This window comes from Takifugu rubripes, chromosome 3, assembly GCF_901000725.2.
Source record: "Takifugu rubripes chromosome 3, fTakRub1.2, whole genome shotgun sequence".
Lineage (NCBI taxonomy): Eukaryota > Metazoa > Chordata > Actinopteri > Tetraodontiformes > Tetraodontidae > Takifugu > Takifugu rubripes.
In genome coordinates, this window is record NC_042287.1 from 4,958,915 (window position 1) to 4,980,883 (window position 21,969).

Below are 21,969 nucleotides of genomic sequence, written 5' to 3' on the forward strand. Positions count from 1 at the left end.
ACTGAAGTGCAAACAACTCAAAATTATGTGCAGTACTGCTAAATCAAATGACATCATAAAGGCAAATTTTAAGGAAGAGTTATTTTGTGCTTTATTTTGAAAAAATTAAAAGGAAGTTGTGGAACTATACTGACGTTGCTTGCCAACTTGACGAGCCCGGCCAGTGTTGACAGAAGTGCAGCATGAGATCCTTCTCTGATCCGATCATGCAAGCATGGCGATATTGGGAGGAAATGAAAGTTTGACAGCTCACTTAAAGAAGAGGTAAGATTGCAATATCAATTTCGTCGAATTTGTTCTGAATCACACCGGAGCAGCTCAGACGTTTATTGCACTTTGTTGGTTTTTGGTCCTTCGTGCAACTGAAGATGTAAGGTTACAACAGTAAAACCCGATCATTAATGTAATATATAAATCATGTCACGTCAATGGATGGTACAAACTCAAAGACCACATTAAGTAATTTGTACGTGTACAAGTGTAAAATGAGCTCCATAGAGAAGATACACAACAGAATGCTACAAATAACAAAGCACTGTGTTTGGGGTCATAAATCATATTTCGAGATTAATCACTGACTAAACATGGAAGTTGCTGATGGAATTTTCATGGAATCTAACTTCTTTTCCCCCACATGGAGATCTATAACATTGAGGATAAACTGAGGTTGACGGAAGGTCACACCCAGAGCTGGACTGTTGCCTGCTTCTACTGTTGCAGTTCTAAGTACCACATGAATAGAAATAGAAGCAGAATAGAGTTGAATTAAATGTTGAACTTCATTATCTACCGTAATATGAAATACAGCGTGTGGTAATGTGACACTGCAGTAAGTTAATGGAGGTAAAATTAAGTGACACAGAACAGATGAGGTTGTCTGTATTGCAGGGATCCGGTCGCGATGGCAGATGAGTTGGTGCTCAGTCCCAGTGTTATACATTGCCTGGGTTCTGTGCTGGTTACTTAATCTGCATCGTTGTGTGAATTTGAGTGTGAAAGGATGGTTTCAGACAGTAATGTAAAGTTCTTTGACTGTATAAATACAGCTTGTTTATTACAATTTAATTATATCAGATTTATTCTTTAATTGTTATGCCTTGAGCGCTAACTACTCTAACACACAAAAGAAAGTTTGGGTTTTTTACATCAAAAATGAACAAACATTGAAAATGATGTGAGTACTTTGAATTTTACAATATTGCTGTCAATAGAATACATTCTTGAGTACCTTGAAGAAATTGACCAAGTTTAATTCAAGTCAAAAATGCAATTCTTTTGCAATATTGTTCTGTCATAATATCGGATATATAAAAATACTGTATCACCCAGTCCTGTCTTCCAGGCATGTTGATATTAAAGGAGTTGGATAGATTGCAGTGACTGAATTTTTTTTATTTTTTTGATATTATATCGACATCTGAAGTCCTGACACAGACAACTGTTTATTAATGAGTAGGTGGCTTCTCCACTGGTCCCAGTTAAAATTCTGCAGTGTTCATCTCCGTCCATTTGCATTTTCCCCAAGCTCACTTTGCACAGGAGGCCTTCAGTGACACTTCTATCCTCCTCACTGCATTTGTGCTCTGCAGGCTTTCCCACCATGATTGTATGAGTTCAGTCATTAATATCATTCATGTATGTTCAGGAATACTGAACTTTTGCTGCCAAGTTGTACTCATCACCCCCAAGGCATCGGTCCCAGGGCATTTTAGTTCTTGCTCTGACTCCACAGTACAGTGCATCTGCCTGTGGGAAACTTTTTCCCACCCCCACCATATTGTCAGTGTCACAGCATGTCTTTGACTAGAACAGCCTGCTCTTGCCAGGCAGCGATCAGTGTATTAATAGGTGCTTTGGCTGCAACTTTTGCCCCAACCCCCACCTCGCTCTGCAGCCATTGGCCCTTTCATAACACAAACATGCCAACAGTACCCCTTACCCCCACACCCCCCCTCTATCCTCCAACCTTTGAAAAAAAAAACCACCTAAAACAAACTAACAAAAAAGTGGGGAGGGGGTTACACATAGTGACAGGTAACTGATGCTTGTTGTTTGTATTTTTGCATGCATTGTATATGATTGTTTATTGTATAATTGCATGTATTATTGTATATAAGAAAGCACATTAGTTTTAATACTGAATTTGAAATGACATCAAATAATACAATATTAGGCAGCATGTTTCTACTATAAGTGTATGTTTGGTTTTTTTGGTTTTTTTTTTTTTTTCCGTTGAATTGATGTAAGTGAGTTTTAAGTGCAGTTGAGTTCCAGAAATAGTACCATTGTTTGGGAAACTGTGTAAAAAGGCTGTCTTCGTCATTGGAATTTTTGCTTTTACAACATGGCTGGGAGAAAGTCCTACTTTCCTCCAGAGAATAAACAAAGATGTCAGTGAGCTGTAATGAGAAATGGATTGGAGCAGCAGCTGACCATAATGGAGCACTATGTCAGGTTTGTGCTTGTTCCTACACCGATTGATAGGTGGAAGAGGCTGCCGTGGTCAAAGTTTGTGGCATCTTTGTCGGCTCAGCTTATCCACATCTGCATTCTGGTGGGAAAGAGCGCGCTTGATTATTCAGAGTCCACCACTCTTGAGTGCGCTCAGACCATTGCGCCTGGGGAGCAGGTCCTCTTTTATAGCACAGCCAGCACAGCTTTTAAAGTCCCGTGAAGGAAACTGCAAATGAAAAATGTAAAGACACTTTCCAGCACATCTTCAAGCTGCAAAGACTATTTTTGGATCTAGCTATGGGAAACTAACCAAGTCGGTAATGATTCATGCACGGTTCAATTGCTGTAAACCCTTGCGCTGCTGCGCCGTAAAACTTCTTTACAGGATAGGAGAGCATAAAAGCCGTCCTTTGAAAGTAAACTGCATTTATTCATGTTGAAAAATGGGTGCACCATAACAAATTAGTGAAATGAAACTCAAAGGCTGTGCATGCATACTTCTAGACATACACATCTTTCCCATGCACAACTGAACCTTCCTTTTAACGTGCAGAACATTGACTCTAACTCCCTTGACCTCTGCTCAGGTTCATGTAGTCTTTTTGACCTGTAATCAAACCTCTGTGGAGTCTTTGCGTAACAGAATGTTGTTGTTCTATATGCGTACACAGGCGTTGACTGGTTTTTGGCTCTGAACGTGTTAAATGAAATTGGGCTCTTCGGAACTGATGGCCTACACTCTGTTCCAAGCTCTTCTTGCTTGTTATGAAGTAAAATAACATTTAAAGTCCTTCCTGCAGATTTTGCAGCATCAAAACCAAAAGATTGACTTCAATATAAGTTTTTGTTGAGCAGAGAAAACGAGGACTCATCACTGCGGTATTGAAGCATTCATTGCTAGTCTTGGATAGAACAATTTCAAAAGGCTTTTTTTTCTTGCTTTAAAGTCAAGAATGGATATATTTAAAAGGCTCTATGTAAAAACAAGAACATACAAAATCTGCATGAATCTTCCTCATCTTTTGTTATTGCTAGGTGTCAGAGCCAGTTTGCAGTTGTAATCTGGCAGATTGAAACTCATAAATTAGCGAGAAGATATAATATTGAGAAGAACCTCAATATTAAATAATGAAAATTATAGAACCGTTTTATATATAGTGTATCAGGCTTGGCTATTTATTTTTTTTTAGAGTTTTTCAGTAGTTCCTTGATTTTCATTTGGGGGAACTATTTCTTTTTATATATATTATACAATTTTTTTCTTTAACCTACATGTTTTGCTGTCATGTCCCTTCAGGCAAAGCCCATTCCATGCCAATTGTTTTATAGATCTGTATGTAACAATGGATTATTTTTATCCTCTGGGACTGTTGCACATGGGAGAAAAGGGAGGAAGTGTTCACAGGATGACAGAGGAAGATAATAGCGTCCTTCTCGGCCTTCAGCCTTCCTTCTTCTTCCCATGCACACATGCACTGAATTGAATGTAATCGCTTTAAAATCAGAGTTCCTTTGATAAGGTTTCTGACATCACAAGAGACATCACAATCATTGTTCATGATTATTATTGATATTAATGATAAGGGATGTTTTTAAACTGTTTGTAAAACTCTTATTGGCTTGGCGGCAGCTCAGTCTGTAGGGGACTGGGCCGAAGAGCTGAGGATTCTTGGTTCAAGTCGTGGTTCGAACAAAACATGTAAGGTGTTCTGGTACCAAGGAGACATGCCAAGACATCTTTAGAGCATTAAGGTACTGTAATTGGAGCATTTGGAGGTACCGTCACACCCTACAATGAGCTGGCAACAGATGTGTACCCTGCCTTCACCCATCTGCCCCTGGGATAGGCTCCATCCCCCTTCCCATGGAAAAGAAAAACGCTTTAATTTGAATTGTTAAACTGGTGAATGCAAAAGTTACAAATTACTTGTAACGTTTTGTGTTCTGATTTGCTCCAATGAGACAGATGAACTCTTTGAAGCAGGGATACTCGAGGGGATAGGGAGAAGAATGGAGACGAGAGGCCTGAAGTGCCCCATCAGTTTAGGATTGCTTTCAAGGTCCACTGTTAAATTAATGATAAGCTGTTGTCAGAAATCAAAAGCAATACAATAATACATTGACATGGTTTTATGGTGTATATTATTTAAGGCAAGATAGTACTGGGTGTACCCTCCCTCTGACAACTGCGACAGGCTCCCAAGGAAAGAAATACCGGTACAGTATATTTTGCTAAATATTCAAGGATCATCCTTGCAAATTTCTTACATAGAGTATTTGTGGCTTGTTTTTCGATTGTGCAGGCTCGAGATTAAATTAAGCCTTGTGAGCAGTTTCAAGGGGTGAAAGCTTATTCTGGATGAGAGTAAACAAGTTGGTTTTTTTTTGCTTCAGTTATTATCTTGGTGTTTTTTGCTGTGTCTTGTTTTCCCTAGTGTTGTCTCTGGTATGTTGTCTTATCTCCAAAAAAACACCCCCCGTTTGCAGTCACAATGATTCTTGCTTCCAGATTCATCATTTAAGTTGTCTTTCAATTCAATTTCATTGTTAAACACATCTTGGCTTTTGTTGCTGTGCAGCAAAAGGAAGATTTTGGCCAGCTCTTACTTTGCAAGTATGTCATATTATGGATTTTTGCGTGTCTGGTTTTTCTCAAAGTGCAGCATGTTTCAGGGGGAAAATGCAGCATTTCCCGGCAGTCTGAATCAAAATCTCTGTTGCACAAACATCTTGTGAGAAATCTACAACCCCTGTGACCTCCAACTGTTTACTTACGATGCCACTGCCTTTAGTTAAATTATGGTCGCTGTTATTGTATGTCAGTGATCTTTGGTGTCGGAACAAAGATCCTGTTACGTCATAGCCACATCTGCAGGCCATTTCATGAGGTACAAAGGCCAGCAATGCCAAAATCTGTTGTAGTTACATGTGAATATTTTGGTGCATGTGTCATTAGAAAGATTTTACAAAAGATCACGTCACAGGGTCTGTAGGTGAAGACCAAATAAAATATAATATCATTTTTTATTGTTTTTCTATTTACTGTATAGCTTCTCATTCTTTCCAGACATATCAAGAGGGAGAGTCTGTTTAATGTTTCATGATTGTAGAAGATTAGCTCTGCCCCATCTATGCCCTAAAGTTTTCTCTCAATTCTCAATTCTGGGAAGTTGAAAAATAGGTGTGTTGTTATTATAGTTATTGTTATTGCTTTTCTTATTACCGGTGTGTTTTTAAAACAATTGTGAGTTGGTAGACGAGGCCACTAAAAACACACAGTTGTCTGCTTCTACATACAAACACAACTACTCCACTCTAAGTGCTTTGGTTGCCAAGAGACCAAGCAGATGTTGGAGTTACTCTCACATATCAACAGTTTAGATTGATGCTGCACATTTTATTAATGCTGTGTTTGACAGAGACATGAAGGCATGAAGGCTCTCTAAATTACAGAGTGAGTGTGTGTGTGTGTGTGTGGCATGATGCATTAATAACTGGACTATGATCTATAGAAAATATTACATGTGATGCAGTTGAGTTTGTGTGGATTTAGACTATTTATCTTAGCAATATGGGGCTTGTTTTAAATCCTAGGTGTGTATGTATATTTTGTGTGTCTGTATGTGCACAGTATGTTTAATGAACCCTTACTGTTATAACTCAGACCTTTGGCTTATAATGATTAATAACTAAAATAAATAATACAAGCCTACATTATCAAGACTTCATCAGCTTGAAGATTAATTTAAAATACAGTACTTTGCTGAAAGTAGTGCCTGAATTTAACCTCATATTTACCAAGATGTTCCATTTTAAATTCCGCTTCTGCAGGTGGGTCTTCAGGGTACCGTACTAGTACATCAGGATAACACAAGTCCTTTCTCCATGAGCGACAATGCTAAGGGGAACACCTATTGGCATCAGATCACCTGGTGTTCAAGAATTAATGCTTAACAGAACATTAATATTGATGAACTTTAATGGTAACCTTTTAGGATATGAGCTCTTTAACCACCATGAATTATTGAACATGAAGACACAGAGAGGTCAGGTGAAACCTTCACTTTTCAGTATTATTGTTGCCATAAGCCGAAGACAAATCAAACCACTTGGCTGATATTCGCTTATTGTCCATAGAGTTTGTTGGTGACAATGGCGCACATTTACTGCTGCCAGGGTAACGTGTGTGTATGTCCTTGGTTTTACAATGTCCTGGTCATGAACAATATGTGACCAGAAGCAACTGTGTACACACCAGATAGAGAGGCATTGCTTGTTTGATTCTCTTTGAATAGAGCTGGAATTATAAATAAATATCTGTTGCTCATAAACCCAAACTACCCTCTGTGGGAAAAGATGTCACCCGATTGTGTGCATGGAAAACATCTCCTAGATCTTGTCAACACAATATGTGGGACTCCTGTACAAGATATGACAGACACCGATAAAGCAGGTTGGCTACTGAATGCTCTGTGGCTCTTGTGAGATAGAGGACGCTACACCTGCCATATTTTTTGTGGTGTTTAGTGGAAAAAAAGAACTTATATTCACAGCTCACTAAGAATTAAATTAAGCATTGTTCCTACTCACCCGCGCCCCACTGATGGAGAGCATGAGGGTAGATAAGCTGAACTAAGACATTTAGTAAGTAATGACAATTGAAGGCAATATGGATCTCCCAACAATCAATCATAAAATCTAGTCATATTGTTACATTGTAACAGCCTTTGCATGAAATATTTCTTTAGGTGGCAAGTGTGTTGGGACTGGCATTTCAATGTTTTTGTGTTGATTAATGCAGTACATTATATTGTATGTCCAATATTATTATATATGAGCCTCCTATTTCATATTATTATATTGGACATTGAGAAAGTAAAAGAAGTGGGTATAAAATGTTAATATGCTTTATGTGTAGAATGTAATAGGGGAATGATTTCATAGGGGAAAGACATTGCCCAAGTCACTGAATATCAAATATCTGAAAAGACAATTTTATTAAAATTCGTTATTAGAGCTTAAAGTGTACTGTGTAGGTCTGGTCAGAGAAGTGGTTCCGAAAAATCCTTAATCAAACTGATGCTCAACAATTCTGCTTTTCTTTGTACTCCGAACTGTTTGTTAAAACTGTTTATCAAAATAGCAGCCTGGCTTCAACTGAGAGTTGTTATCTACCCCTTTCTAGCAAATATTTAGCTAAAACAATCGGACAATATAATTCACTAAAGTTTTCATATGCACAATCTGAGAATCTGCATCATTTCAATTTCCTTGCAATTGAATTAATGGTTGCTGTCCTTGGAGGCTGACTTTCCATGTGTACAAGTCGAACATCTTTGTTTTTGAGGTTACAGACTACAGAAGTCGAAACGTAACAAGGGACATCTTGTACTTTTGCAGCAGTTGTGTTGGCTCGTAGAGACGTTGTTGTGTGCTGATCAATTATTTGGGTCATTCATCTTAAGAGGAAGCAGTACATGGAACTTGTTGCCCCTGACCTCAGCATCCAACAGTAATAAACACGCATATGTTTCTGTGACCTGTGAACGAGAGGAATGACTCCTGGAGCACCAACTTCCTGTTCTGATGGATGAGAAAATAAACATGATGAAGAAAAGAAACCCAACACACATCATGCATGCGCATGTAGTCATGACCGATTAAATTACCGGTACTTTATTTTTTCCATCATGGAAACATGGGTAAGATCTACATATTTTATTTATGTATATACTGACATCCATATCTTATATTGCTGTGACATAGCTGGTGTCCACCTTCTGTAAATAGAGAAACTCTTGGAAAGAATTTAAATGTGTGGAGGTCTAATGATGTTATTTCAACAAAATGTAGCCAATGGACCAAAAATAATTGCAGTGATTCATTTCTAAATTATTCTTTCTGCATCCCTAAAATAGAAACATGTGGAGGACCGTAGCTCTTTCTCTGATAGTTGGGCTGTTGTTGATTGAGGTAAGTACTTTTCTTTTGTCACCCTTTATGTCAGCAGCATGTTGTGGTCATATACAACAGGTGGGTAATATGGTTAGATGAGCCACCACTTCCTACTGCTGTGAAATGTAATTCAGTTTTGTTGATGTACTGTTTACAATATAGTATCAATCAATGGGAATTGTCTTGTCTCACCAGAGCATGCATTGAAAAAGTCTCTTTTAACAGAAGAATGGGTTACAAACATCTTCTTGGGTAGAGAAGCAGGAGAAGAAGAAGCACACATGCATGCACACAGTACTTAACATGATACAATGAATAATACTTGTTCTACAGTTCTATATGAGATGGAGAGTGATAATAGATAAATTATTGTTATGGTCACTAACTTTTTTTTCTTTTATTTGGTATATTAATGTTATATGTGGTCATTGAGTGGCTTGGTAGAAAAAGACAGAACTGGAAATGTAGTATAGCCAAAGAGCTGCACGTTTGTAGGACTGCACCTAAAGTGAAACGAAGCTGGGATACGCACCGTAATTCTCTAGAGGAGACACTGAGTGGACAGAACACATCAAATTGTTACAAAATTGTAACTGGTCCAAAGACATACTGGGAGGTCTTTAATCCTGCAGACAAAAGAAAATTAATACTGAAAATAAGAAATACTGTTCACATTTGGTACTTAAAGTAAGTGAAGTTTTATCTGATTAACCTCATTTAACTTTTTTTTGCCAAAGTTTATAACTCAATGACTGAATTCCCTGTCTGGTCTGACTGAAGCTTAAAGTCATTGTCATGTTAATTGGGCATCAAATGAAGGTTGTTGAGTCCTTGTGACTGGAATGAAACAACACACAGGACGATATATAAGATATTTTTCGAGTGTTTCTAACAAACAGAATTTGAATTTATACTTAGGTGTCCCAGGCTGAGCAGGAGGAGAATTTCAGCAACATATCCACCCCACTAGGAATGTCCCAGCACCAGATTCTGGCTGCCCAGTTTGAGTGCTACTTGAGGATAATCCATGATCCACCGCGGGCGGAAGAAGGTGATTGGAATACACTTGTTGTTGTTGTTGTTGTAATAATCACAGCTCAACTATCTATGTCTGTGACAGTCTAGACTCAGTTTAATTGGGACATTTGTCTAAGGGAGTTTACTCTTATTTTGGGTTGTAGTCAGTTCTATCTATCTATTGTCCAAAGATTTGGCTGCAATATTTAGGGCAGATTGCATGAATGATGTGATATAACTGTTATAGTGAGGTATCATCCTATGGGGTCAAACAGTGACCTTCTTAATGGTTATGAAGTTTTTAAATTGTGACCTTTCAGCCAATATTTATGGCATGAACTAACAAATTCAATTACAGATTAATATTGAATAAATCCAGAAATCAAGGCATTTTTGCATAATGCATGAGAAAATGTCATTTGCAAAGTTATTTAATCAACTGTATTCAAAACCATTTGCATATTTCTTGAAACGTTAGTATGCTAAAAAGCTATAAAAATGAGTTAAGCATGACCATCCTTCTCTACATTACAGTAAACCAAAATATGGAACATGGAAATGCAGCTACTTCCTACATTTTTGAAAAGAGTTTATACTTACTAGATGCAACAGGTATCTTCAAATTTTGATGCAGCCATTATTAGTTGTGTTTGCACAGACAGGAAGTTAGCCTGAAAGCAAGGAAACGGGACTTTTGTTTCCTTCCAGTTGTTCAGCCTTTGAAATGTTATTTTGTGCATCGTTTCCCAACATGCCACTGTGCAACCTGGTACCAACAGGTTTCCTTCTATTGTTGGCAACCTTTTTGTACACTGACGTTAAACACCCAGTTTGAAGAAGTGGGCCACGCCCTTTTCTTGTCAACAGGTATAATTATTTTATACGCACAGATGTCTTTCTTCTGTGTCTGAGAGGGCAGGGATGGTAGCAATGTGCAGAAAATTGTAATGGACGACAACAAAAAAATATCTCTTATGCATCATTTTGAACCCAAACGTGTGGTTGTTTTTAAATATATATTTGTTAAGCTGTTAGTAACTGCAAGCGCTTCTTCCTCACCCGATATATCACTACTGCCCCCTATAGGTCCTTACTGTAACCGTACGTGGGACGGCTGGCTTTGCTGGGCAGACTCTTTTCCAGGAGATGTTATGCAAATGTGTCCAAATTACTTTTATGACTTTGACCCTTCTGGTAAGGCCCACACTCACATGCAAAAAATATAATTTTACCTTCTAAAATGTACCTACATTATATGTATAAAACACTGTTTAGTCCTGTTGCTGTTTGTTATATATTTGGAAAAATGTTCGATTCAAATGCCCTAAAAATGGAGTGGTGTGTGTAAAAGGATTATTTTATACTGTTAGTCCCATGAAAAGTATCATGTGCTGAAAGTATTCTGTTCCTTGATCAAAGGCCTTGACAAGATCTTTTTTCTTTCTTTTAAATAGAGAAAGTAATCAAAGTGTGTAACCCTGATGGCCAGTGGTTTCACCATCCAGAGAGTAATCGAGTCTGGACCAATTACACTCGGTGTCAGGCCAACACCAAAGACAAAATAAAGGTGAGGAAGATGTTGAATGCTGGAGCATAGATAATGGTACATACCCATTTAGTACCTAAAGGAACAGACTACTGTCATTTTTTGGAAAGAAAACTCTCTGTCGTGACACAACTTAAGTATAATGCAATACAGCTTCACTTCCCTAATGTTCTCTGATGGTTTAGTTGATTAAATTTTCAACCTGCACTGAGAGGAAGCTCTTTCACCTTGGACAAAAAAGCTGTAGCAACACTGACTTTGCACCGTTGTCTAAACGGACTGTAAACTGCATTTAAAAACAGCTGTAAAATTACCAAACTGTATAAACTTCTCATCAAAGCAATAAGCATCTGACCTGGAGGTTCATGTATGTACGCTTCAATTACATGCATTACAGAGTCATTAAAGTCTTTTTCAGCTCCACCTTCCCCTCCCTAAAGGTCAAATAATATTTTAGCAATCTCAGAAATCCATTTTACCACTGAAATCGATATTTTCAGGGAAGATCAGAAGAACTAGAAAAGTGAAATTAAGATTTAAGATATTGAAGTTGATTTTATGTAATGTTTGTGTTTTGTTCCTGTAGCTTGCCATTGGTCTCTACTATCTGGCCATGGTAGGTCATGGGCTCTCTATTGTGTCCTTGATCGTCTGTCTGGTCATTTTCTCCTATTTCAAGTAAGTCTCATGTGTGGAAATATTGTGGAGACCTTTATTCACTATACTTCCGTCTGTTCTTTCCTAAATCTCTGCTGGCTGAACAGCTGAAAGTAAAGTGATGTATATTTGTCTGACATTATCAGTGCAGGTTAAAAACAAGAAAAAGTAAAAATTTGTGCAACTGGTCATTGTAAAAAAATAAAAAATAAAAAAAAAAAAAAAATATATATATATATACATATACATATACATATACATATACATATACATATACATATACATATACATATATATATATATATATTATATAATTCAATTCAACTCAATTTTATTTTTGAAATGTCTGTTACAATCAAGAATCTGTCTCAGGACTTTACAGAAACCCAGCGGCTAACTGACTGAAGTGAGCTAATTGGGGCATTTATCCTTTTTTTTTGACATTCATGCTGTACACATTAAATATGGAACCATGTTGCGACATTTTATAATAGTTAAAAAAAATAACTAAGTAAATAAGTAAACAAAATTAAAAAGAGAGATAGTTTTACTTTTGAAAAAATAAAAAAGAGAGTTTTGCTAGCATTGCTAGTTGGAGTGACTTTGTCACAATGAGCTACTCAAATATGTGTCAAAACAGTTTCTGACAATGTCGCCGCAGCCACCCATTCCTTTGAACAGTGGTCATGAACTAAAGACCGTAAGTTTCTTCCTTTTTCTGATGTCCCTTCCAGGAGTCTCAGCTGCCAGAGAATCTCCCTCCATAAGAATATGTTTCTCTCCTTCATCATTAACTCCATCGTCACCATCATGTGGCTCTCGCTCTCTGTGGCAAATAACCAAGCAATAAATGCCAGCAATGAAGTGAGCAACTTTTTCTTTTGTTTCTTTCCCGTCAAATTCCTAAAATTCCCCGTTTTAAATCCTCCTCCCACTCCCATCAGGTAAGCTGCAAAGTCCTGGCAGTGCTGACGCAGTACACACTCACCTCCAACATTTTCTGGATGTTGTGTGAAGGGATCTATCTGCACACCCTCATTATAGTGGCCGTGTTTGTCGGGGAACAGCAACTCTTCTGGTACTATGTTCTGGGATGGGGTGAGTACCCACCCAATAACAACCCTGAGTAGCTTTTCTCTTTCCTGTCAAACTGCAGTGTAGTGTCATAATGCAGGTCAGTGATGTGGAACCTGGTTTTACATTATGAGTTCCACGCTGTGACAAGTTACTGCATCATCCCCAACAGGCAGCCTTCAATTTAATATAACTCTCCAAGGAGGAGATTTTCATTACTGCTGTTAGTGGACCTAAGGCTCTTGTAGCTTTTCTATACACTATATTTCACGAATACATTATTTTGTATCTGGCTATGATTCTATTGTATGTAGATTTCCATTCATGTTGTTATAGGTATATATTTTAGACGTTGTCTCTCTGTGCAGTAATTGTATCTTACAATCTGCCCGTATAAATTGCCACTGCCACGCTAAGTTTAGGAATGCTATTTCAATGTTCTTTTGCTATATCTGAAGAGATTTAGGCTGTTCAGTTATTTCTGTCTCTCTTTCTTCAAAAGGATTTCCCTTTGTTCCTGCCATCACTTATGCCGTTGCTCGTGGGATTTTCTTTAACGACAAGTAAGATGTCATTCCAATGCATCCACTGTTCATCAAATCCAGGAATGTAACCGCATGTTACTTTATAGTCCCACCAGTGGCTACAAATTTTTATAGCGACAATCAATTTTAATTGCTTACTAAACTTTATTCCCCTTATGACGACCTTACTCTGATCTAAAGATATGGATCTACTATTGCCATATCAAGTGGGATTTGCAGATTCTAATTGGCTCACTGAGATTTTATGGTAGTGCTCTATGAGTTCTGATAAACCTTTTAGGTGACAGTTCACATTAAATGATAGTCATTAGTGTCGCACTTGGTCACTCACACTCTCCTTTGCAGATGCTGGATGAGTTCACATACACACCTGGTCTACATCATTCATGGGCCAATATATGCTGCACTGATTGTGAGTAATAATACTGAAACTAGTGAAAACTAATACTCTGTGTGTGTGTGTGTGTGTGTGTGTGTGTGTGTGTGTGTGTGTGTGTACTATACAGAACTTGAAACATAATCTCCACCTCCATTTTGCAATTAAATTAAATTTGATAAATTGTGCTGCATGTTTGATAGTGCTACAGTGCCACCGTGCGGTGATACTGTGTAACGGTTTATATAGCCTGATAAAAACTTAGATCTGTTCGTATTGCTTGATTTACAATACTGTCTATTCCATGTCCATTCCTACATCTGTGTGGCTCCTGTCTCTCTGTCATAGGTGAACTTCTTTTTTCTCCTGAACATTGTACGGGTCCTGATCACCAAGTTGAAAGAGACCCACCATGCTGAGACCACCACCTACATGAAGGCAGTGAGAGCGACACTCATCCTCATCCCTCTGCTTGGAGCCCAGTTCATCCTCTTCCCCTGGAGACCAGACGAATGCAGCAACTGCACCATCTATGACTTTGTTTTCCACATTTTTTGCCATTTCCAGGTACCGTCCTCACTACACCCCAAACATGCGTTTTAAAACACAATTCCAGACCTACTGTGCAAAATCATGGACAGGATTCTGTGAACCGGATCACATCAAACATGGCAAACTTAACGACACCCCTGCGTGGTCCCTTCTTTGATGCCGTTGTGATGAACTGTGTCATTTTGCAGGGACTCGCAGTTGCAATCATAGTGTGCTTCTGCAACGCCGAGGTACAGTGAAACTGAAATGTTTCAGAAACAAACAAAGAGAGAGTCATTTATGGTGAATATTCTCCTTCACATGCAGGCCCAGGCAGCGCTGCATAGGAAGTGGGTTCAGTGGCAGTCCAGCTGCGGTAAATCCAAATGGGTCGAAACTCCCCCGACCAGCAACCACTTCAGCAGCACCTCCATAACCGAAACCAGCTGCAGCAGCCTGGGGCCAGCGGCTGCTGCCTCCGCTCTATCAAAACTTCCTGTCACACATGCAGCCAAGCACCAAAAGGCAGGAGAAGAGCAAAATATGCAGCAACGGTGATGTGGACATGGCGAATAGGAGGGAAACGCCTGTCGTATGAATGGCTTTGCAGTATCCCACAGAACCAAACACATTCATTATGGTCTCACTGAACAAAGAACACTTACGAACGTGAGATGTCGCCGTTGAACTTTTAGATTAAACGCTGACCGAGTGGGCACAGGCTAACTTCTGAACACATAGTCCAATGACAAACATTATTTATATGATGTGTAATCGCAATGGCTTTTGTGTACATGTACGCTTTTGATGTAATGAATCCACTGACTGTTCGTACTTTTTTCTATTTTTTTTTTAATGTTTCAAAAAAATTAAGATGTTTGGTTTTGCAAACTGGGTTTTATTAATCCGTTGCCTCATAAGGTCTTTGAATGCTTTTGAATTGCACCAGTGTGACCAATGAATGTCATATCCCAATGATGTAATATATGAAGCTTTGAATCATTTCAGCCGCCAGAATTCTCTTTTTTTAACAGTGTTTCTAACAACACAAAATTAAATTGATCAGATAGACAAAAGCAGATGCACTATCTGTGTTGGTTTTTTCTTGTTATAAATGTACAAAAGTTTATTATTGCAGGCAAAACAAATAATATAGGAGTCTACTTTCAAGTCAAAATAGTCAAATAGTGAGTTTCATTTCATCATTTTTTATACTTTATTTGATAAAATAAACATGCAATGTGTATAACAGCTTACTGGATATGAATTGTGATATATTAATTTTCTGAAATTCTGTAGAAATGTGTCTTTTGGACCAACTTTAGGTTTGGCAAGTTGACATAGTGTAACTGTGTTCCCAAGATTTACATGATGAGCACATAAAAAAGTGCATGAAAAGTGAGGCTTGCAGCATCTCTGCTGCCCTCTGGTGTCGGGCTGCACTAAGAAAAGTCCAAGCCGCCACCCTGAAAATATTTTATACCCTCAAACTGCTTTTTAAGTATAAATGTTACTGATTGTTTCTGACTAGCTTTGACACTGTTATGATGGGCTCGGATTAGTTGATTTATTATTTTAGGGCATAAAAATGTCTGAAACTGCATGTTTGGCAGGTGAGCTCTGATCTTCATTGGGTGGATAGTTAGGAATTACCATTGCATCGTTATTGTCACAGTAATTTTGTTGTTATAGAGCACTATTATATAAATGTGTTCCTGGTGGAAATGGGTTCCTGATAGCAGGATAACTTAATGTTCTTGAATGAAGTTATAATTGTGTTTTCCCAGTCTTATATTCATTCTCTGGTCAATCTATTGAGATTTAGGTTATTAATCAGACTTTTGAAATGTAAATATAGGAGGCTGTGGGTACTTGCAAAAAAGAAAACAGGGAGGGGATGTCAGATGGGTAAAATCAATTATTATCAATTTATCAATTTAATAAGAGTTGCCAGTGGCGTAGTTGCCAATTCTGGTGGTCTCTGGCAAATACCAATCGACCTCTACGGTTCCGGGCAGTCAGCACAGGGCCCACTACAGTACGTCAGGCCCTCAGGCCACCCTCATGGAGCCTGTTTCTGATTGTTTGGTCAGAAACATTCACGCCAGTGGCCTGCTGGAGGTCATTATGTGGGGCTCTGGCAGTGCTCATCCTGTTCCTCCTTACACAAAGGAGCAGATACCGATCCTGCTGAGGGTTTAAGGACCTTCTACGGCCCTGTCCAGCTCTCCTGGAGTAACTACCTGTCTCCTGGAATCTCCTCCATGCTCTTGAGACTTGCTGAGAGACACAGCAAACCTTCTTGCAACGGCACGTATTGATGTTCCATCCTGGAGGAGGTGGACTACTTGTGCAACCTCTGTAGCGACCAGGTACCGCACCATGCTATCAACACAGATGTTGATCCAAGCCAAATGAATAACTACAGCAGTAGAAAGTCAGTCAGTAAAAAATCAGCCAAAAGAGGAGAGGAGGGAAAAAGTATCAGTGGCCTCAACCTGTAAAGCCCTTCCTGTTTTGGGGGCCATCTCATTGTTGCCCCTCTGATGCACCTGTTGTTGATTTCATTTACAACAAAGCAGCAGAAACTGATTAACAACCCCCTCTGCTACTTAACTGAACTTTGACTGATAGGTTGCTATACTCTGATTAAAAACTGTTCCTCTAATTTTTTTGAGCAGTGTATATATACATACGTACAGAAACAGAGGCGGATTCACAGCTGATAAATCTCACTTTAACCGAGAATTGAGAAGAAGCGGTTTAGAAAAGGATGAGGTCCCACCGAGATTTGAACTCGGATCGCTGGATTCAAAGTCCAGAGTGCTAACCATTACACCATGGGACCATACGGCCGCCGGGTTTGTTTCGGTTCATCAATATGATATGCCTGTGTGTGTTACGAAATTATTGGGTTCGACTGGATTAGGAATAACAGGATAGGTATGGTCAGCCGTGCGAGGCCAATCATCGCATCGATCGGAATATAGGTTCGATCTGACTTTAGTATTCGCTAATAGTTATTAGGGTCTAATCGGTACCAACTGGTGAGGCACTATTGTTTTTCAAGTGTTAACCCCCCCTCCCCTGAGTTTTGGTTTGTTATTACTATTACAACAACAAACAAACAAACAAACAAACAAACAAATAAGGTACTCGAAAATTCACGTAAATGTGTTCAACCCCCACCACAAGTCAGGTGTAAAATTACGTATTTTTTTGGCTTTCGGGCACGCGGGGGTTGCAAAAATGGCTCTACGGCGCCACCTATGTACAAGGCCCCCAAATGTCGTTTGACCTTGTTGGAATGTAAAATCAATCATGTTATTTAAATTTCATATTTCCATGTACTAGTTTTGAGAGAGTTTTTTTTTTTTTTAAATCAGAATCATTGTGTGCTTTTTGTTTATCATATTGCTTAAAAGGGTGTCGGCTGCAAAAACGAAACTGAAAGAGTTGGAAATTGTTGGGAGTCATGTGAGATTGTGAGTCTTTGAGGGACATCTGAGAGGAATAAGACCAAATATAAAAAGATGATGTTCACAAGGAATTGTATCCATGGAAGGAAACTACTACAGTGTATAGACACAAATTGCAGCAGGTGTGTTTACAAAGTACAGAAATAGAACAAATTAAATACAAATAAGATTAGAACATAGGCATAGAGATAAAAACAAAAATAAATTATAAGCGTATTTACATAAAAATAAAATAATATAGAAATAAAATTACAACATAAACATTAAACAATTATTGTAATTGAATGGGTTTGGAGGGCACTGAGCTGATGCATAAATCCAGTCAAGAGAGCACAGCTCTGACAGAGAAGGATGAATGATACAGTCTAATGGCAGACTGGCTGCAGGAGTCTGTTGCTGAAGCTGCTGAAGCTGCTTCAACTGGACTGTATTTCTTCTCTTTGAAGACGTTTCGCCTTCTATCCAGAAGGCGTCTTCAGTTCTGAACTCGCTGGGGTCCGAGCTTGAAAATATATAGCCCCTGGGACCACTGGCATGTTAATGATCTGAGTGGTCACCTGAGAGTCGTTGGCTGGGTCGTTGGCAGGGTCGTTCACCTAGTTTCAGTCAATGTCTTCAAAGAGAAGAAATAGTGTCCAAAGAACAAAGAAAACAAAGAAAACTATCTTGGATAACTATGACCTGGATGATTGAGAATCTACACAGACAGCCTCTTCCATCAATTCATACAATCCACCTCCTCTATTTCTCCTTATGACTAAAAGTCACGGTCTTAGGAACAATTCAGATGAGTCAAAACCCTTGACAAGTTGTTCATGTGAAATCTTTGGAAAACCCAAAACAGATTATCCTTCTTTGTTTACATGGTTCATGCAACCCTACAACAGCATATTGATGGAGGGGGGGGGGGGGGGGGGGGGGGGGGGTCACTTGATACCTTATTTCCACTCTGTTCTTGGTTTATTCTTCACTTCATAGGTGACAGGAGTTATAATAATCATAAGTACAACATTTGAAAAGCTGCTCCTGGTGCTGCTCTGCTCCAATGCAGATGCAGAGCAAGACCTTTCAATGGTGGAACTACACAAGACCAAGACCAGGAACAGCTTGGCTCTGGATGGAGCCCTTTCATCAATAACGACAACAAAAATGGTTCACCTGGAACCCTCACCAGCAATCACCAAGGCTTCGAAAAACGGCCACATGTTTTAAATAGTTCACTGGTGTTGTAATAATAAATAGTACCACATGGAGGCAGCAAAGTCTACCCGTCTGTCTATTTACAGCGCAATCAGAGCGTTTTCAGACCCTTTTACTCCAGTTGTTTTGTTGTGTTCCAGTCAGGGCTCTGACTGGGCCAATCCTTCACGAAATTGCACCTGTTCCCTGTTGGACTGCACCAAAATATTTTTATGTCTCCAAAGGGCAATTTGGTTTGCAGTACAAATCAAACATTCATTGCAACTGTACTGATCTGATGCAGCACAAATAGAGAGAAATAAGATCTCGTGCAAAAAAAAAGCAAAACATAAATAATTACAATAAATACACATATGGAATCATTACAATTTCATCAGTGTGTAATCCCATCAAGCTCAATGACAGTTTATTCACAAAATCAATGACAGATGTGGCAAAATATTTAAGGTACCTATGATTTGTCTTGCATGGATAAGTATATATTCTCTTGGAAGGGAGAAGCTGAGGCTCTGCATGAAGATGCTGTCAACCAGACGTTATGGATTATTGTATTTATTTATCATGCACATAGCTGTGCTTTGCTGTAATCTTAGTCATTCAAGTGACTTGTTTTTTACATGTAGACTTTCAGGTGTTGTGCCTTTTATTGTTTATTTGTGGTGCTTTTATTGAGAAGAGACTTCTGTTTGTCTCCTCTGCCTGAAGCCCCAGAATGGTGGAGTGATGAAGTAACATTTTCACCTGAAAGATTACCCCATTCATAGATGATCTGTGGAGCTCAGTCAGGGACCATTTGGGGTCTTGGTCATATCAATATTTTTTCTTTTTGTTTTAGTATAATTCTGCAACAAAAGTAACACATAAAAAGTGAGTCTATTCATATCACAATTGTTCCAATGACCAAAAAAAGGCATCAAGTTTACTATTTGCAAAATTATGTGACCTGTTGTTAATGTAATATCCTACAGTTTATACAATATATGCACACACGCTCTATTCCTGTCATCATAGTATTTAATACATCATGTACAGTATGTACGAGCAAATAAATGCACATAACTAAGAAGGATTGCTGCTAAATGTGCTTCTGAATTTTGGATAAAGCGCTACAACCACAATAATTGGGGGACATGGCTACTAGCAGTGCCATTGCTGGTTTAACCTATATATATATATTATATCTCACCTAGAAGTAGGTAAACCACAGAGAAAGACTTTAATTTGTATTTATGATTACCGGTATCTCCCCCCCCAATTTTATGTAATATGATTTCTAATGCTTGGATACAACAAAGGAAAATGAATCCAGGAGCAGAAGAGGACCAGATATTCTATATCAACAAGTAAATAGAAAATCACATTCGGTCAGCACATGGGACTGAGTGTAATCCCAGTCAAACGGTTAAATCCTGTTTGAGAGATTATCTCAACTTTTGCCTCCGAGTTTGTCAACAGTCAGACCTGGGTGTGATAAGACTGACTGTTGTGCATAAGTCAGTTCAGTCTCTCAATCTGGTTTTCTGTTGTGTGCTATAATTTGCCCCTTTTATTTTTTTTACCATCACACATTAGCCATTTTTTCTGGTTTTTGACATGCAGGGCTTGTTGTCAAACCTGACTTTTCATCCACATAATCAATGTATTGGTTCTATTTTGTCTTTTACCACCAGAATAGCTGCTTTTATGTTGGCTCAAAGTCACATGTTTTCTTTTTCTTTTCTTTTTTTCCCCAGTCTGACCTGAAAAATCACTGGTCAATGGGTCACAAGTAGTGAGCTTTACCTTTGATCTAGTTTGAAACCATGTTCACTTTTGAATCAATCTCTCAAAAGGTTTAGGAAAGATTGCCACTCGGCCTCTGCACGATGATCCCAAACACATAATTACACAATAATTTGGTATTATGTAATTAATTTGGTATTATGTGAAATCTAGCTCATATTGTGTTGTATTGGTGTGTCTTTATTCCTCCGTGTGATATGGTGCAACTGTGATATTGTACATATTACATTGTTTCTATTTTAATTCTTATATTCCCTGTCTTCTTTGTACCATATTTTGCATTCATTACTGGTCCAACTGGCCTTTGCTGCTGTAACTCTGTAATAAAATGTCCTTATTACCAATAATCTAATTGTCTTATCTTATCTTAACTATAAAGTATTACTAAATGAATTGTGTTATTAAATTTTATGACATTCTCCTCTGAACGTGTTTGGATTACTTAAATCCAACTGTCCTTACAAGGCCAGAGGATTGTCAGATCTACTAACTATATTTGAAATTAGTGATATTCTGAGACCATTACATCACTTTATGTTAAACATTTTTCATCACATTGCAATACTAAATAACCAACCCACGAAATCCAATGCCCTCTATCTCTTCTAAGTTTCTATCTTCATCATAATGAAAAATGAATATGTTGGGGAGTTAACACATTTATTTTTGTTTGTCTTTAGTGTGTCCTGGTCCTAGCTGCTGGCACTGCAAGTGCTACTGAACCAAATCTAACTGACTTTAAATGAAAACATGTTGAGAATTTAAACCTATTAATTTTCACCCAACGTAATGAGTTGCCCATATAATTCATATCTTAACTTGTGTTCCACATCAGCATTGTTACTCACTTGTTTTTTCGGATACTGTACTTGTCTTTAACATGAGAGTCAATCTTGTGACATCACATTGAGATATACCATAGTTTTGCAGATAAAATTATGTGGACTTTACTATCCAGATCCACTGTTGTGCTCTGCCCAGTATAGGTATAATTCCCTTCTTATATGCTAATTTTCATCATCAAAATGTCTCCACATATTTCGCATAGTTTGCATATCAATTTCCTATTTGTGATATATTTAGGCAATACATCACGGCAGGCTGTGGCATACACTCATTATACCTAAGGTAAAGAGTGATCTTGGGCTCAACGAGTAGAAGTACGGAATTGGAATATGAGCTGCATATTATTGCCAGCCAACAGCAAGTCAAGCCACACCAATTGATCAACCTAGAGTGACTTTTAAGGAAACTAATAAACCAAAACACTGAATGCACCACCACGGGTGAGGCAGCAGGCTGACCCACAGAGAACGCTTCTCATTCAGACTTGTGTACCCTGCATGTTATTGA

At 38.4% G+C, this 21,969-nt stretch overlaps 1 protein-coding gene and 1 non-coding gene across 2 annotated transcripts; one reads left to right on the forward strand and one right to left on the reverse strand.

The window, feature by feature from the left end:
• Positions 1–126: 126 nt before the first annotated feature.
• calcrl2 (calcitonin receptor-like 2) lies at positions 127–15,232 on the forward strand. Its single transcript, XM_011621737.2, has 13 exons — positions 127–264; positions 8,373–8,427; positions 9,328–9,460; positions 10,513–10,620; positions 10,881–10,993; positions 11,559–11,650; positions 12,364–12,493; positions 12,574–12,727; positions 13,206–13,266; positions 13,594–13,660; positions 13,973–14,191; positions 14,365–14,406; positions 14,483–15,232. The coding sequence occupies exons 1-13, from the start codon at positions 215–217 to the stop codon at positions 14,711–14,713; spliced, it is 1,455 nt and encodes a 484-aa protein (XP_011620039.1). The 5' UTR covers positions 127–214; the 3' UTR covers positions 14,714–15,232.
• A 1,699-nt stretch (positions 15,233–16,931) lies between these two features.
• On the reverse strand, positions 16,932–17,003 carry trnaq-uug (transfer RNA glutamine (anticodon UUG)). Its single transcript has one exon. It is a non-coding gene; the product is annotated as a tRNA-Gln (tRNA).
• Positions 17,004–21,969: the final 4,966 nt, after the last annotated feature.

What these genes read in the sequence shown, in the direction of transcription:
- calcrl2 (XM_011621737.2), top strand. Translation starts at nt 215, where the DNA reads ATGGCGATATTGGGAGGAAATGAAAGTTTGACAGCTCACTTAAAGAAG. An exon ending in ACATTTTTTGCCATTTCCAG is followed by an intron (nt 14,192 to 14,364) that starts GTACCGTCCTCA and finishes GTCATTTTGCAG; the next exon opens with GGACTCGCAGTTGCAATCAT. An exon ending in TGTGCTTCTGCAACGCCGAG is followed by an intron (nt 14,407 to 14,482) that starts GTACAGTGAAAC and finishes CTTCACATGCAG; the next exon opens with GCCCAGGCAGCGCTGCATAG.